General features: G+C 39.8%; 1 protein-coding gene across 5 annotated transcripts in view; it reads left to right on the forward strand.

The window, feature by feature from the left end:
• Positions 1 to 15,584, forward strand: part of LOC135526066 (unconventional myosin-VI-like) — a 91,512-nt gene that overhangs the window by 24,361 nt on the left and 51,567 nt on the right. For all 5 annotated transcript variants that reach the window (XR_010453238.1, XM_064954131.1, XM_064954132.1 and 2 more), the window contains exons 3-9: positions 3,116 to 3,185; positions 5,368 to 5,441; positions 5,810 to 5,939; positions 6,144 to 6,249; positions 7,450 to 7,505; positions 7,607 to 7,704; positions 7,835 to 7,999. Coding sequence is in view for 4 of the 5 variants with exons in the window: in XM_064954131.1 (XP_064810203.1) it covers positions 3,116 to 3,185; positions 5,368 to 5,441; positions 5,810 to 5,939; positions 6,144 to 6,249; positions 7,450 to 7,505; positions 7,607 to 7,704; positions 7,835 to 7,999 (699 nt within the window). In the remaining variant the exon portion in view is untranslated. The remainder of the gene's footprint in view (positions 1 to 3,115; positions 3,186 to 5,367; positions 5,442 to 5,809; positions 5,940 to 6,143; positions 6,250 to 7,449; positions 7,506 to 7,606; positions 7,705 to 7,834; positions 8,000 to 15,584) is intronic.

The raw sequence follows: 15,584 nt of genomic DNA on the forward strand, positions 1-15,584 counted from the left end.
GACACAATCATGAAGTGGAACGACATTTATTGGATATTTCAAACTTTTTAACAAATCAAAAACTGAAAAATTGGGCGTGCAAAATTATTCAGTCCCCTTAAGTTAATACTTTGTAGCACCACCTTTTGCTGCGATTACAGCTGTAAGTCGCTTGGGGTATGTCTCTATCAGTTTTGCACATCGAGAGACTGAAATTTTTTCCCATTCCTCCTTGCAAAACAGCTCGAGCTCAGTGAGGTTGGATGGAGAGCATTTGTGAACAGCAGTTTTCAGTTCTTTCCACAGATTCTCGATTGGATTCAGGTCTGGACTTTGACTTGGCCATTCTAACACTTGGATATGTTTATTTTTGAACCATTCCATTGTAGATGTTGCTTTATGTTTTGGATCATTGTCTTGTTGGAAGACAAATCTCCGTCCCAGTCTCAGGTCTTTTGCAGACTCCATCAGGTTTTCTTCCAGAATGGTCCTTTATTTGGCTCCATCCATCTTCCCATCAATTTTAACCATCTTCCCTGTCCCTGCTGAAGAAAAGCAGGCCCAAACCATGATGCTGCCACCACCATGTTTGACAGTGGGTATGGTGTGTTCAGGGTGATGAGCTGTGTTGCTTTTACGCCAAACATAACGTTTTGTATTGTTGCCAAAAAGTTCAATTTTGGTTTAATCTGACCAGAGCACCTTCTTCCACATGTTTGGTGTGTCTCCCAGGTGGCTTGTGGCAACCTTTAAACGACACATTTAATGGATATCTTTAAGAAATGGCTTTCTTCTTGCCACAATATACGACTGATTGTTGTCCTATGGACAGAGTCTCCCACCTCAGCTGTAGATCTCTGCAGTTCATCCAGAGTGATCATGGGCCTCTTGGCTGCATCTCTGATCAGTCTTCTCCTTGTATGAGCTGAAAGTTTAGAGGGACGGCCAGGTCTTGGTAGGTCTGATACTCCTTCCATTTCAATATTATCGCTTGCACAGTGCTCCTTGGGATGTTTAAAGCTTGGGAAATCGTTTTGTATCCAAATCCGGCTTTAAACTTCTTCACAACAGTATCTCGGACCTGCCTGGTGTGTTCCTTGTTCTTCATGATGCTCTCTGCGCTTTTAACAGACCACTGAGACTATCACAGTGCAGGTGCATTTATACGGAGACTTGATTACACACAGGTGGATTGTATTTATCATCATTAGTCATTTAGGTCAACATTGGATCATTCAGAGATCCTCACTGAACTTCTGGAGAGAGTTTGCTGCACTGAAAGTAAAGGGGCTAAATTATTTTGCATGCCCAATTTTTCAGTTTTTGATTTGTTAAAAAAGTTTGAAATATCCAATAAATGTCGTTCCACTTCATGATTGTGTCCCACTTGTTGTTGATTCTTCACAAAAAATACAGTTTTATATCTTTATGTTTGAAGCCTGAAATGTGGCAAAAGTTCGCAAAGTTCAAGGGGGCCGAATACTTTCGCAAGGCACTGTATGTGTATATTCACTACCTGTCAAAAGTTTCTTTATTTTTACTATTTTCTACATTGTTGAATAATAGTGAAGACAAACTATGAAATAACACATATGGAATCATGTAGTAGCTATAAAAGTGTTGTACAAATTCAAATATTTTTTATATTTGACATTCTTCAAATAGCCACCCTTTGCCTTGATGACAGCTTTGCACTATCTTGGCATTCCCTCAACCAGCTTCAACTGGAATGCTTTTCCAACAGTCTTGAAAGAGATCCCACATATGCTGAGCACTTGTTTGCTGCTTTTCCTTCACTCTGCGGTTCAACTCATCCCAAACCATCTGATTTTGGTTGAGGTCAGGGGATTGTGGAGGAAAGGTCATCTGATGCAGCTCTCCATCACTCCTTCTTGTTCAAATTGCCCTTACACAGCTTAGAGGTGTGTTGAGTCATTGTCCTGTTGAAAAACAAATTATATTCTCACTAAGCCCAAACCAGATGGGATGGCGTATCACTGCAGAATGCTGTGGTAGCCAGTGTCACCAGCAATGCACCGTTACACCATAATACCTCCTCCATGCTTTACGGTGGGAAATACACATGTGGAGATCATCCGTTCACCCAAACCGCATCTCACAAAGACATGGTGGTAGAAATCAAAAATCTCCAATTTTGACCAATTTTGACCGGTCTAATGTCCATTGCTCGTGTTTCTTGGTCCAAGCAAGTCTCTTATTCTTATTGGCTTTCTTTAGTAGTGGTTTCTTTGCAGCAATTTGACCATGACGGCCTGATTCACACAGTCTCCTCTAAACAGTTGATGTTGAGATGTCTGTTACTTGAACTCTGTGATGCATTTATTTGGTCTGCAATTTCTGAGGCTGGTAACTCTAATTAAAGTATCCTCTGCAGCAGTGGTAAATCGGGGTCTTCCATTCCTGTTGCGGTCCTCATTGGAGCTAGTTTCATCAAAGCGCTTGATGGTTTTTGCGACTGCACTTGAAGAAACTTTCAAAGTTCTTCAAATGTTTCATATTGACTGATAGTCATGTCTTAAAGTAATGAGGAACTGTTGTTTCTCTTTGCTTATTTGAGCTGTTCTTGCCATAATATGGACTTGGTATTTTACCAAATAGGGCTATCTTCTGTATACCCCCCTACCTTGTCAGAACACAACTGATTGGCTCAAACATATTAAGAAGGAAAGAAATTCCACATTCACTTTTAAGAAGGCATACCTGTTAATTGAAATGCATTCCAGGTGACTACCTCATGAAGCTGGTTTAGAGAATTCCAAGAGGCTGTCATCAAGACAAAGGGTGGCTATTTGAAGAATCTCAATATAAAATATATTTTGATTTAACACTTTTTTGGTTACTACATGATTCCATATGTTATTTCATTTTTTTTGATGTCTTCACTATTATTCTACAATGTAGAAAATGGTAAAAAAAAAAAAAAAGATAAACCCTTGAATGAGTAGTGTATATCTATATATATATCTCCTAAATTGAACTAGAACATGTTCAGGAGGCCCATATGAGACATAAATAAATGGTCTGGCTCTTAGTATACCGCTACTGGTGGAGGACTTCTCATTAAAATGTTTAGATGGTGTAAATGTTTATAACAGAAGTGCTTTTGATGTTGCAGACCTTTCTGGCTTCTATGAACCAAGTGTTCCCTGCTGAGGAGGATGTCAACAAACATATGGAGGACAACTGTAAGTTCACACATTACTTTTGTCTATCTTCAAGTTGGCTTGACTGGTATGGACTTTATGTTGGTTTATGTAACTTAATGTGCAGATGTTTTTAAAGACATGTTCCGGTACTTGGGTGACTAAGATTATTATTTTTAAACCTCCCGCTTTGGGCTAGAGGTGTCAGTGTGTAGTTCATACAGTGGTTGCTCCACTAAAAGTTTTTGCGATTATGCTGCAGGATTTAGAGGTCATTTGTGGTTTAGTATGGTACTCTGCTTCACCACTTCATTGCTTCATACCAGCACAACGAGGAGTTAGAGCACTGATTATGCTTTCGGGTCCTACTGTGTCTCTGACAATGAATGGGTGACATAAACCTAAATAGAAACTGATACTTGTGCATGACTTCAGTATTACTTACTAAAACTGTTGTTACACTAAGGCTTTTATTCTTATATTTTGTTAAGATTATTTTGCTCTTACTGTAGCCCACTCCTGGCCGGTCATGTTATTTATTTGTGACATTGTGGTTACAATAATGAAATGTAAGCAAGATGCTGTGTTTTTATTTACAGTAGTGGACAGCTGGTGGCATTTTGAAAACAGGTTTTCAAACACTTGTGGCCCGATTAGCAGGACAATAGACTCTTAATAGCCTGGCTACTGTAGGTGTGAACTTCCACCTGCCTGCAATGTATTCAATGATTAAGTACTTGTGACGTGTTACATTTCTAACTCAAAACAGCAGTACAGTATTTCTTCATCAATGTCTTTATGCTTTCGTTAATATAATTCTGATAAAAAATACTCTTTCAAAATGCAGATGTTTATTTAGTTATGGATCCATAACAAATTACTACGGGAATAAACATCACTGAATTACAGAAATATTAGAACAAAGTTGTCTAATGAAGATAAACAAATGGTTGCTTACTGGAAAATACTCTTTCAAACACACACAGTCACATTGTACAGCGCCATTATATATATTAGCAGGTAGCTGGAGAATAGACTTGCCTAGAAGGAGGGTAGGGGAGAATTCTATCGTCAAATGTATTTCTAAGTTAGGTTGGCTGTATCACAACCGGCCGTGATTGGTTGCAATTTCAGTTTAATCCACCAGAAAAGACCAAACAAATAATACAACAAAACCTATTATTATGTATCACATCTTACCGTGATTGGGAGGCACATAGGGCAGCACACAATAGGTCCAGCGGTTCTCTCCCTCTAAAAACAGAAATAAATGTTTTGGCCTTTACAAATACTATTTTTGCCTTTATTCAGATTACAATCGCTCACTTTCGTTTTTTTGAATATGAAATCACCTCCAAAATATTGTTATGTATTTATTATCAAGTTGATGGAACAGTCATATAGTCCGGCACCTACATAGAGCTGAGTGACTCACTCATTCATGGCTTTGGATCAAAATAAATAAGTACCAACATTCTTTCTGATAGTCTTTGGTTATCCTGAGATTTTTATTTTCACTGAATCTCTGTTTTGGTACTGGTTAGACTACAATTAGGGTGTAGAAATGTTATGCCCTTAGTGTAACCTTTATTTATCTAGGCAAGTCAGTTAAGAACAAATTCTTATTTACAAGGGCACCCTACCCCTTCCTCCCAGTTGGGGAATTGATCCCCTGTCCCACACAACACGGGGATTCTTTAGCTAAATAGCCAAGTACTGTAGCCTACTCCCAACTGTCACGTTGTACAGCACCATATTTTCCATTCCATCCTAACAGAAACCCAGAGGGTTTTTAGTTTTTCTTGGATTAGAAACCCTGTAATATTAAGCATATTAAGGAAGCAAAATGTCTTAAAATCAGTCCCATATACTATGTTCTTACAAAAAAGGTTTTAAATGTTCTAGTACAGCTGCTATTTATGGCTATCAAATGCTTCTCAAAGGTTCCCTCTGTTGGTCAAACTAGCACTAACTAGCATTAATGGTACCAGTGGTTGGCACTTAAATAACGTTCCGTAGAATTCTGCGGCACCATGCAAGCTGTGCCGCTATGCAAGCTGCACATACAGTATCTGCACATATGTGACATAGTAAGCAGTTTTTGGGGACCACTTCTGGCTCATGAGTGCTACTTTCATAACTACTGGCTAAAAAGTATTCAAAAGTACCAGAGAATCTCTTTAAAGGATGCTTTCTCATGGGTGACTGTTTTTCTCTCTTTCAGGTTCTCTTATGTACCTGAATGAAGGCACACTCTTAAACAACGTCCGAGTGCGGTATAGTAAAGACAAGATTTATGTAAGATGTCCTCATCTCATTACAAATCAATTGTAGATTAATCCTAGACCTTTAAGATAGACCATTCTCTTCCTGTAAGAGACATCTGTTGGTCATAGGCCTGGTTGTGAAATTCAGATGCTCTAGCTCTCGGGTGTCAAACTCATTCCACGGAGGGCTGAGTGTCTGTGGATGTTTGTTTTTTTCCTTTCAATTAAGCCCTAGACAATGAGGTGAGGGAAGTTCTTTACTAATTAGTGACCTTCATTTCTCAACCAAGTACAAGGAACGAGTGAAAACCCGCAGACACTCGGCCCTCCATGAAATGAGTTTGGCCACGTGTGCCCTAGCTCATGTGATGATTAAAAATGTGACTTTTTGCTACACAGACTTATGTGGCCAACATCTTGATTGCGGTGAACCCTTACTATGACATACCCAAACTGTACGCTCCAGAGACCATCAAGTCTTATCAGGGCCGGTCCCTGGGCACTCTAGCACCTCACGTCTACGCTATCGGTGAGGGCAGACATCTCTATTACATCAGTGGCTGCTATACTGCCTGGTTACTGGTCATAAATGTAGTGTGTTTAAATGTAAAGCAATGGCTACATTTGACATACATTTGAATAAAGCCTAGGTCTATGTCATGTAAAAGTGTTGCCACAAAGCATCAGATAATTACTTGATTGATTGTGTTTTCTTTGGCTTTCTGTCTTTCAGCGGACAAGGCTTACCGGGACATGAGGGTGCTGAAGATGAGCCAGTCTATCATAGTGTCTGGAGAATCTGGGGCCGGGAAGACAGAAAACACAAAGTTTGTCCTCAGGTCTGGCCTAAAATACTACTGACTACTATGATCTTGTTAGTTACTACATACAACCTTTTGAAATATTAAAGATAGACTGAGCGAGAACATTTCACGGTGTAAACAATGGGTCAATTTCCGCAACAATTAAGAGTGTTGTAGCGCGAGACTAAACTTCTCAGCTGTTTTGGTCCTGTAGCTATCACGTTGAAGCAGTATGAAGCGCACCCCTGCATGTGCACAGTAACTCTGTGTGACTCTGGGTCTCAAAAGGCTGTTATTAGTGATTTTGAACAGTCAGCATGCTATTAAATTCAGTTTTCCTGGTTTTGTTTTTCCTGGATGTAGTTTTTTTTTCAGGTTTTCGCAAGTCCACATCAATGCTTAAACTACATTAGGAGGCCATTTTTTTTACTGGTAGATATGTTAAGAAGTATTTCCTAGTACCTACTATACCGCTGTTATGCTGTGAGCTGTTCCACACGACAACCAGTTGAGAGCTGTGCACTCTTGCCCAACAGATTTTCCGCTCAAAATAGGCAATGTGTACTGTGCGTTCGTGATAAATAATCTACAGACCTAATAGCTTTAGGAATTTCTTTATTTGTTTTATCAATTATTATATAGCCTAAATTGAAAATAGCATTATTACAATATTTGTATCACTGGCACAAGTGGGCCACTGACGTGGATGATTGACAGACCCAGAGGGTTTCCTCAACCCCCCTGGGCCAGCGGGCAGCCCTGTATGTCGAGCCCTGATGTTGTGTAATGACGTTGGTCGTCAGTTAATAAGCCATGTTTTCTGTAATTTCACTGATCTACAAGTAGGGCTGTCAAACAATATATATATATTTTTATGGAGTTAATCGCAGGATTTGCTTACTAATCACGATTCAACGCAAATTATGGATTTACTCAAATTGAGCTGTAATTTAAGTATTACAAGGATGTTGACGTTAGCAAAATCAGGTAAATTGATTAACGCACACTTTCTTTAACCTCGATGTCAACTTGTTTTGACATCGCATTGTCTTTAGCTGTATAGATGATGTATTTTGGATGTTTTCAGTGTATTTTGAACACTTTCAGACAATGCGATATAAATCATGATGAAAAAATGTGTCCACTCAAATTACAAAAAGTTAACTGGAGTTGATAGCCCTAGTCCAAAGATTAACGTCATATACTGTAGCATCATTGCTATTCTTCATCCTATAGATATTTAACAACATCATACGGAACGGGTCAAGATATTGATGAGAGAATTGTTCAAGGTAGGATTTAACAAATAACTTCACCAATAACTTCCAAATCGTACTTTGGCCATCCAAAGTAGAAGAGATCCCAATACTTATTTTGTGCCTGTACATTTCAGCAAACCCCCTGCTTGAGGCGTTTGGAAACGCCAAGACAGTCAGAAATAACAACAGCAGTCGTTTTGGGAAATTTGTGGAAATCCACTTCAATGAAAAGGTTAGCCATCATTTTCTGTGGCTAATTCATTTTCAGCCTAAAAAGGAATTTCTGTATTTTGGTAAATTTCATTGTTGCTTCATTGGTGTGTGTGTGTGTGTGTGTGTTTGTGTGTGTGTGTGTGAGACAGAATAAAGTGGTGGGTGGCTTCGTATCACACTACCTGCTGGAGAAGTCAAGGATTTGCATGCAGAGTAAAGAGGAGAGGAACTACCACATCTTCTACAGGCTATGTGCCGGAGCCTCTGAGGACATCAGACAGAGGCTGCACCTTGACTCCCCTGACAGCTTCAGGGTCAGTGGCACACACACACACACTATGCATACACAAGCGGGCATACTGCACAATCTAGAGGGTGACCTGTGTATTACTGTGGAGTGTAACTAGAGAGCATATTTCCATACCAGGTTGGGAGGATGGAAGGATGAGTCCTTTCAAAGAATGCTGCAAATAGCACTCGCGTGTGAACTCCCTGTTCCCCATGCCTGACTGGGTTCTTTGCGAGAGAGATATTCTGTGTTCCTCTCCCTACCTAATGAAGCAACACACATCTTCCTGGCAAATTCTTCCACCATGATGCAAATTGTGTCAATTGGAAAATTCTATTGTATCGTTGGTGAAAATGTTCCAGTGTGTTCTGTTTTAGTCTGACATTTTCCACCAACATGTTTCCCTTTTGACATAATCTTGCTGCCAAGTGGTGTGAAAGTAGTCATAGACAACGATGAGGCTTTCGATTATGTCCACAACTGAACCAGATATAGGCATACCTCTGTTCATAAATGTAAATCTATTCTCTATATGACCACTAGATGTCATGTGTGTTATATATAATATACAAAAGCCTCTAATTTATATTGTGGAGAGATTCTGCATACCTACTTACCATTTGTTTTTCATTTCTCAGGTTCAGCTGTGCCCCCAGTAAAACTAAGCTCACCTTTGTGAACTTGGGATTTGTAATGTAATTATAATTACGATCAGTGTTCTAGAACCAACACCCACACTAAAGGTGTTAGGGGATTGCCTAAATTAGTTGGTTAATTTCACCTGCGCTCTAAACAACTCTATAATAATATACCATTTAGCTGACTCTTTTATCCAAATCGACTTAGTCATGAGTACATACATTTTATTTAAATATATTTAACCCTTTACACTCATACCCATATACGGGTTGAAAATGGCAGATTTGATAAGCGCCTAAATTGGAACACAGTGGCTGTACAGTAATGTGCTATACAGGACGTCAGAGCTCAGGGTCTCCGCTTGACAGCTCTGTATGGGTTTTGACTAACAGCTGTTCTGAACTTGAGCACCGCGTGTGACAAGAAGTTGCCCCCATCCCTCCCGCTAATTGGGAAAATTTTGCAAATATTTTGTTGTCTGAGTGAGGGAAATACTGTAAGTTACGAGGACTCTATGTATTTTGAAAGACGACGTGATGATTATAATAATTAGAACTTTGATGTTATACAAGCAAGCCAAGCACCTGTGAGTCCAAATGTGCACTTCATATTTCCATATCGTAAAACTCACATAGCATACAGTGTCAACATTTATGATCGATATGTTTGATGTACAGTTACAAGATGACATGGCATAATACCCTGGGTTGTCCTAAACAGAATGAGCCTTATTTTGTTGTATTGTGAAGAACATTGGCAACGGACCACACATCTGAATGCACTCCATTCTATGCGCACAAAAGTTACAATCTGTTTCTCGGAATTACCTTTGGAAAGCCTTGTATTTTATAATTTAGCTAGTCGTGTTGGCAACAGAACAAGCTTTCAAATTATGGCCACCTGACCCAGATTATGATTAATAATGGACTGTTTTTGGATGGCGTAAACAGCCAGAATAATTGTGTAAAGGCAGGGATGCAGGGCTGTGGTCCAAACAAAACATCTACAAGTGTGCTCGCTCTAGTTTGTCAACGGCACAGTTCGGGGAGCTGAAAAAACGCACCTTATAGTTTAAGACTTTTCTTTGAGTCAGAAAAGGGCATTAGAATTACTTAGGAACTGGCACACTTTGGAGACAGTGTGTGGCCACTTTTAAACACCAGTTAGACCTCAATACAAACCTTGTAATATTTTTGTATTATGTTGCACCTACCCAAAATTTCCCAAGAACATTCTTATCATGTTACTGAATGTATCCAGGTTATTTTCAGATTTTGTTATCAACAAATGCGGCTTAAAGTGTAGACAATTTCGACTGAACAGAAAATCAAGAGTGTAGTGTTTGGATTCAGTCTTGTTTCAGATGAACAGTTGTCCTCACCTTTAGTCAAATAATTTCCCCATAATCTCCAAACTGTTCCCTTTTTAATTACCACGATGGTTATGCATATTCTTTCGATATTTCTTCTGTAAGAAATATTTCAATTTAGCCCTATCCATATAGGCCAAGGGGGTTAAACGGAATGTTATTGAGACCAAGGCCTGATTTTCAAGGGATCCCTGCACACAGTCATACAAATTCACAATATTTACAATTCTAACGCAATCAAAACATAGTATGTATAAGCAATTTAAAAGAAGTAACTTACAAAACACGATCATAAAAAACAAACACATTCCTCAGTAAAAAAGTAAACTATCTGAACTGTCCTAGTGGCACCAAAACATCCAACCTTAGAGTTTTGGAGGTCATTCCACAAGGAAGGTGCAAAAAAAACTAAACACACATTTACCTAGCCCAGTGGAGACTGAAGGGATCTCCAGAGTTAGCCATCACTGTGATTGGGTTTGGTGACTCGTATGTCTGTAATTTAACAATGAAGTAAGGTATGGCGGAAGTTTGCACAAGAGGGCGTGATAAACAACAAGAGAGCAGTGCCTTTATCTACGAGATTTAAGAGAGGGCCAGACCACTTTCTGATACAGAATGCAGTGTGATGTGTACTGAGCCTATCGCCCATAGTAAAGTGGAGTGTCCGATGATGAACTGCGTCCAATGGCTTCAATACAGTGGCAGCTGCATTCATATGGACGATATCGCCACAGTCTAAAGCCGGAATGAATGTCGACTGAATTTTTTGTTTTCTGCTATTTAACAAAAGGCATGCCCTATCCTTTAAAGGAAGCACATTTGAATTATTCTTAACTAACTCATCAATATCCTTTTTGAAAGATAGCTTTTCGTCAATCTAGATACCCAGATATTTATAAGTGGGGACACGATCAATGTGGGCACCATCCAATGTAAATATGCATAGTTCATCCAATACATTTTTAAGCTTTTTGGAAAATAACATACAGTTGAAGTCAGAAGTTTACATACACCTTTGCCAAGTACATTTAAACTCAGTTTTTCACAATTCCTGACATTTAATCATAGTAAAAATTCCCTGTCTTAGGTCAGTTAGGATCACCATTTTATTTTAAGAATGTGAAATGTCAGAATAATAGAGTTAATTATTTCAGCTTTTATTTATTTCATCACATTCCCAGTGGGTCAGAAGTTTACATACACTCAATTAGCATTTGGTAGCATTGCCTTTAAATTGTTTAACTTGGGTCAAACATTTTGGGTAGCCTTGCACAAGTTTCCCACAATATGTTGGGTGAATTTTGTCCCATTCTTCCTAACAGAGCTGATGTAACTGAATCAGGCTGTAGGCCTCCTTGCTCGCACACACTTTTTCAGTTCTGCCGCAAATTTTCTATAGAATTGAGTTCAGGGCTTTGTGATGGCCACTCCAAAACCTTGACTTTGTTGTCCTTAAGCCATTTTGCCACAACTTTGGAAGTATGCTTGGGATCATTGTCCATTAGGAAGACCCTTTTGCGAACAAGCTTTAACTTTCCTGACTGATGTCTTGAAATGTTGCTTCAATATATCCACATCATTTTCCTACCTCATGAAGCCATCTATTTTGTGAAGTGCACCAGTCCCTCCTGCAGCAAAGCACCCCCACAACATGATGCTGCCACCCATGTGCTTCACAGTTGGGATGGTGTTCTTCGGCTTGCAAGCCTCCCTCTTTTTCCTCCAAACATAACAATGGTCTTTATGGCCAAACAGTTCTATTTTTCTTTCATCGGACCAGAGGACATTTCTCCACAAAGTACGATCTTTGTCCCCATGTGCTGTTGCAAACCGTAGTCTGGCTTTTTTATGGCGCTTTTGGAGCAGTGGCATCTTCCTTGCTGAGCGGCCTTTCAGGTTAAGACGATATAGGACTTACATTTACATTTAAGTCATTTAGCAGACGCTCTTATCCAGAGCGACTTACAAATTGGTGAATTCACCTTCTGACATCCAACTTGTTTTACTGTTGTTATAGATACTTTTGTACTTGCTTTCTTCAGCATCTTCACAAGGCCCTTTGCTGTTGTTCTGCGATTGATTTGCACTTTTCGCACCAAAGTACGTTCATCTCTAGGAAACAGAACGCATCTCCTTCCTGAGCGGTATGACGTCTGCGTGGTCCCATGGTGTTTGTACTTGCGTTCTATTGTTTGTACAGATGAACGCAGTACCTGGTTTCCTTTGATTGTCCAATGATTTCAAGCAAATAGGCACTGTGTTTGAAGGTAGGCCTTGAAATACATCTCAGGTACACCTCCAATTGACTCAATTGTCAATTGGCCTATCAAAAGCTTCTAAAGCCATGACATTTTATGGAATTTTCCAAGCTGTTTAAAGGCATAGTCAACTTAGTGTATGTAAACTTCTGACCCACTGGAATTGTGATACAGTGACTTATAAGTGAAATTATCTGTCTGTAAACAATTGTTGGAAAAAAATACTTGTCATGCATAAAGTAGATGTCCTAACCGACTTGCCAAAACTATACTTTGTTAACAAGACATTTTTGGAGTGGTTGAAAAACAAGTTGTAATGACTCCAACCTAAGGTTATGTAAACTTCCGACTTCAACTGTATACTTAGTTTTACCTACATTAAGTACCAATTTCAGTTTAACAAAGGCTTTCTGCATAGCAAAAGAGGTAGATTGTAGTTCTGAAAGAGCCTTGTGAACAGAAGGGTCAACAGAATACACAATAGTATCATCTGCATGCAAGTGGAGGTTACAATTTCTTAATTACAAACCAATATTGTTTATATACACTGAACAAAAATATAAGATTGTACTGAGTTTCAGTTCAAATAAAGGAAGTCTGTCAATTGAAATAAATGAATTAGGCCGTAATCTATGGATTTCACATGACTGGGAATACAGATATGTATCTGTTGGACACAGACACCTTTTTAAAAAGTAGGGGCGTAGATCAGAAAACCAGTCAGTATCTGGTGTGACCACCATTTGCCTCATGCAGTGCGACACGTCTCCTTCGCATAGAGTTGACCAGGCTGTTGATTGTGGCCTGTGGAATGTTGTCCCACTCCACTTCGACTGCTGTGCGAAGTTGCTGGATATTGGTGGGAACTTGAACACGCTGTTGTACATGTCGATCCAGAGCATCCCAAACATGCTCAGTGGGTGACATGTCTAGGTGAGTATGCAAGTCATGGAAGAACTTGGCCATTTTCAGCTTCCAGGAATTGTGTACACATCCTTGCGACATGACCATGCATTTTCATGCTGAAACCTGATGGCGGCGGATGAATGGCACAACAACGGGCCTCAGGATCTCATCACGGTATCTCTGTGCATTCAAATTGCCATCTGTAGCTTATGCCTGCCCATACCATAACCCCACTGCCACCATAGGGCACTATGTTCACAATGTTGACATCAGCAAACCGCTGGCCCACATGACGCCATACATGCTGTCTGCCATCTGCCCAGTACAAACCAGGATTCATCCATGAAGAGCACACTTCTCCAGTGTGCCAGTGACTATTAAAGGTTGAGCATTTGCCCACCGATGTCGGTTACGACGCCAAACTGCAGTCCGGTCAAGCTCCCTCAACTTAAGACATATGTGGTATTGTGTTGAGACAACTCCTTTACAGTGGTGCCTAGTGACTTGGATCTACAGTTGCGCTCAGCTCAACACTGGGATAGCTTTTGAGTAAGTTTGAGGGGTCATTGTAACACATGGTAATGTGTGAAACTTATTCCTCAGCATGAAGTGCCCCCCACTTGCACCAGGAAATAACAAACTTTTCATGTTGCGGTGACTAGTAAGACCTAGACACCTAATAGTCACAATGAACAGAGTATGAAGTCACCTGTCAAAATAATTATCTGAAACAGTGTTCCATCATGGCAGCAGAGCCATAGTAGTTGAGGAAAAAATATGTGACAAAAAATGTAATATTTACCATTGACAACAAGTTAAATGCAGCCCTCAATGGAGGAGTCTGAACAGCAGACAGGCTGGCCACTGGTAGATACCTTGTTAAAATATAGGGAGGGGGGGAATACAGAGACAACACTAGAGTATGGAATATAATTTCAATAAATCAGAGACGATAGTACATGTTGTTTTAGCCTGTAAGCTTTATTAATTTGACCTCCTGGTGAGAAATCCACAGACACTTCTCTGAAGCCCCCCGAGCAAAGCTGTCTACGGACCTGCATTGGACAATTCTCTCACTGTAATGATACATACGGAAGCTTGTTTTAGGAAGTCCCCTGCTGGTGACTTTCCATCTCAAAGTACTCTCAAACAGCTCAGCCGAAACCTGTAGTCAAGGGTTGATGAACCCTGGCTCTCTGGAACTTTCCTCAACCTGTTATGATTGGTTGACAAGGTCACAACTTGGGACTTTGACACTGTGTACAGTCTCTGTTACAATATGCCATGACAATTTTAATTGCCAAATATTTGAATAAAGTTACTGTTCATTAGTAGTAAAGGCTTACATTTAATGACCTGCATTTTTAGTAACACAGTATGTTTTCTACATGAACACAAAGTTCAAATGTCATATGTCTTTGCGTGTTTTGCCATTATCTGTTGTCATAATACATACCTTCTGAAAGAGGTCATACCATCTCTTCTGCCTCGGAGCTGGCCTGTTGCCCGATCGGCAGGCCAAACCCCTGTGGTGGCAAATGTTCCCAAGCGGGACATCAACTCCTTTATGGGGCTTTTTAAACGTCTGAAACCAACATGATGAGTGTGTCACACTACTGCAAGAACAATTAGCAATACATAGTAAACCTAATGTAAACAAGGCTAATACTACAGTCAGCCCACAAGAATACATGGTGGTGTTGCGAAATTTGTCAGTATTCAAGCAAGTAGGCCAATCAAGCATCATGGCAAATTAGTAAACTTAGGCTATATCAGGGAGGCTATATCATGGACTGACTGATTTTATATAGGTAATGTTAGCTATGGCTAGAGACGTTTATAACCATAGTTTGTCCCCTGGATATCAAAGCATTGACATCAAAGCATTATCTAACTTAGCTGGCATAATAATATAGCTACCTAGCTAGCTAGTCAAAAGAAAATGAGGTGACGCTAACTATGAAAGCTCCCCCCATTTGAAAAATAATGCTACAGTAACATTACCAAATGATAAACATGACCATACTGTAAGCTGTTTTCTAGATAGCTAATGAACTTAGCGAGCTGAATAGCATTTACTAAAACGGACTAACTTAACCTTGGTAACATTAGCAGATTGCATTATATTTTAGATATAACCAACTTTAATAGTTCTCACTAACCTATGAAAATGAATGCTCGAGCTACTTTACTGTACTTTACTGCTACTTTAACTTTACTGTACCATTACCATGCTAGCTAGGTAGCTTGCCACGCAGCTAAGTTAAGCAACAACTACTGATAGCTACAAGTTGGCTCTGGTTAATATTTATGGGGCGGCAGGTAGCCTAGTAGTTAGTGCCTTGGGCCAGTAACCGAAAGATTGCCGGATGGACTCTCCGACCTGACAGGGTAAACGTCGGTCGTTCTGCCCCTGAACAAGGCAGTTAACTCAC

This window comes from Oncorhynchus masou, chromosome 32, assembly GCF_036934945.1.
Source record: "Oncorhynchus masou masou isolate Uvic2021 chromosome 32, UVic_Omas_1.1, whole genome shotgun sequence".
NCBI classification, from domain to species: domain Eukaryota; kingdom Metazoa; phylum Chordata; class Actinopteri; order Salmoniformes; family Salmonidae; genus Oncorhynchus; species Oncorhynchus masou.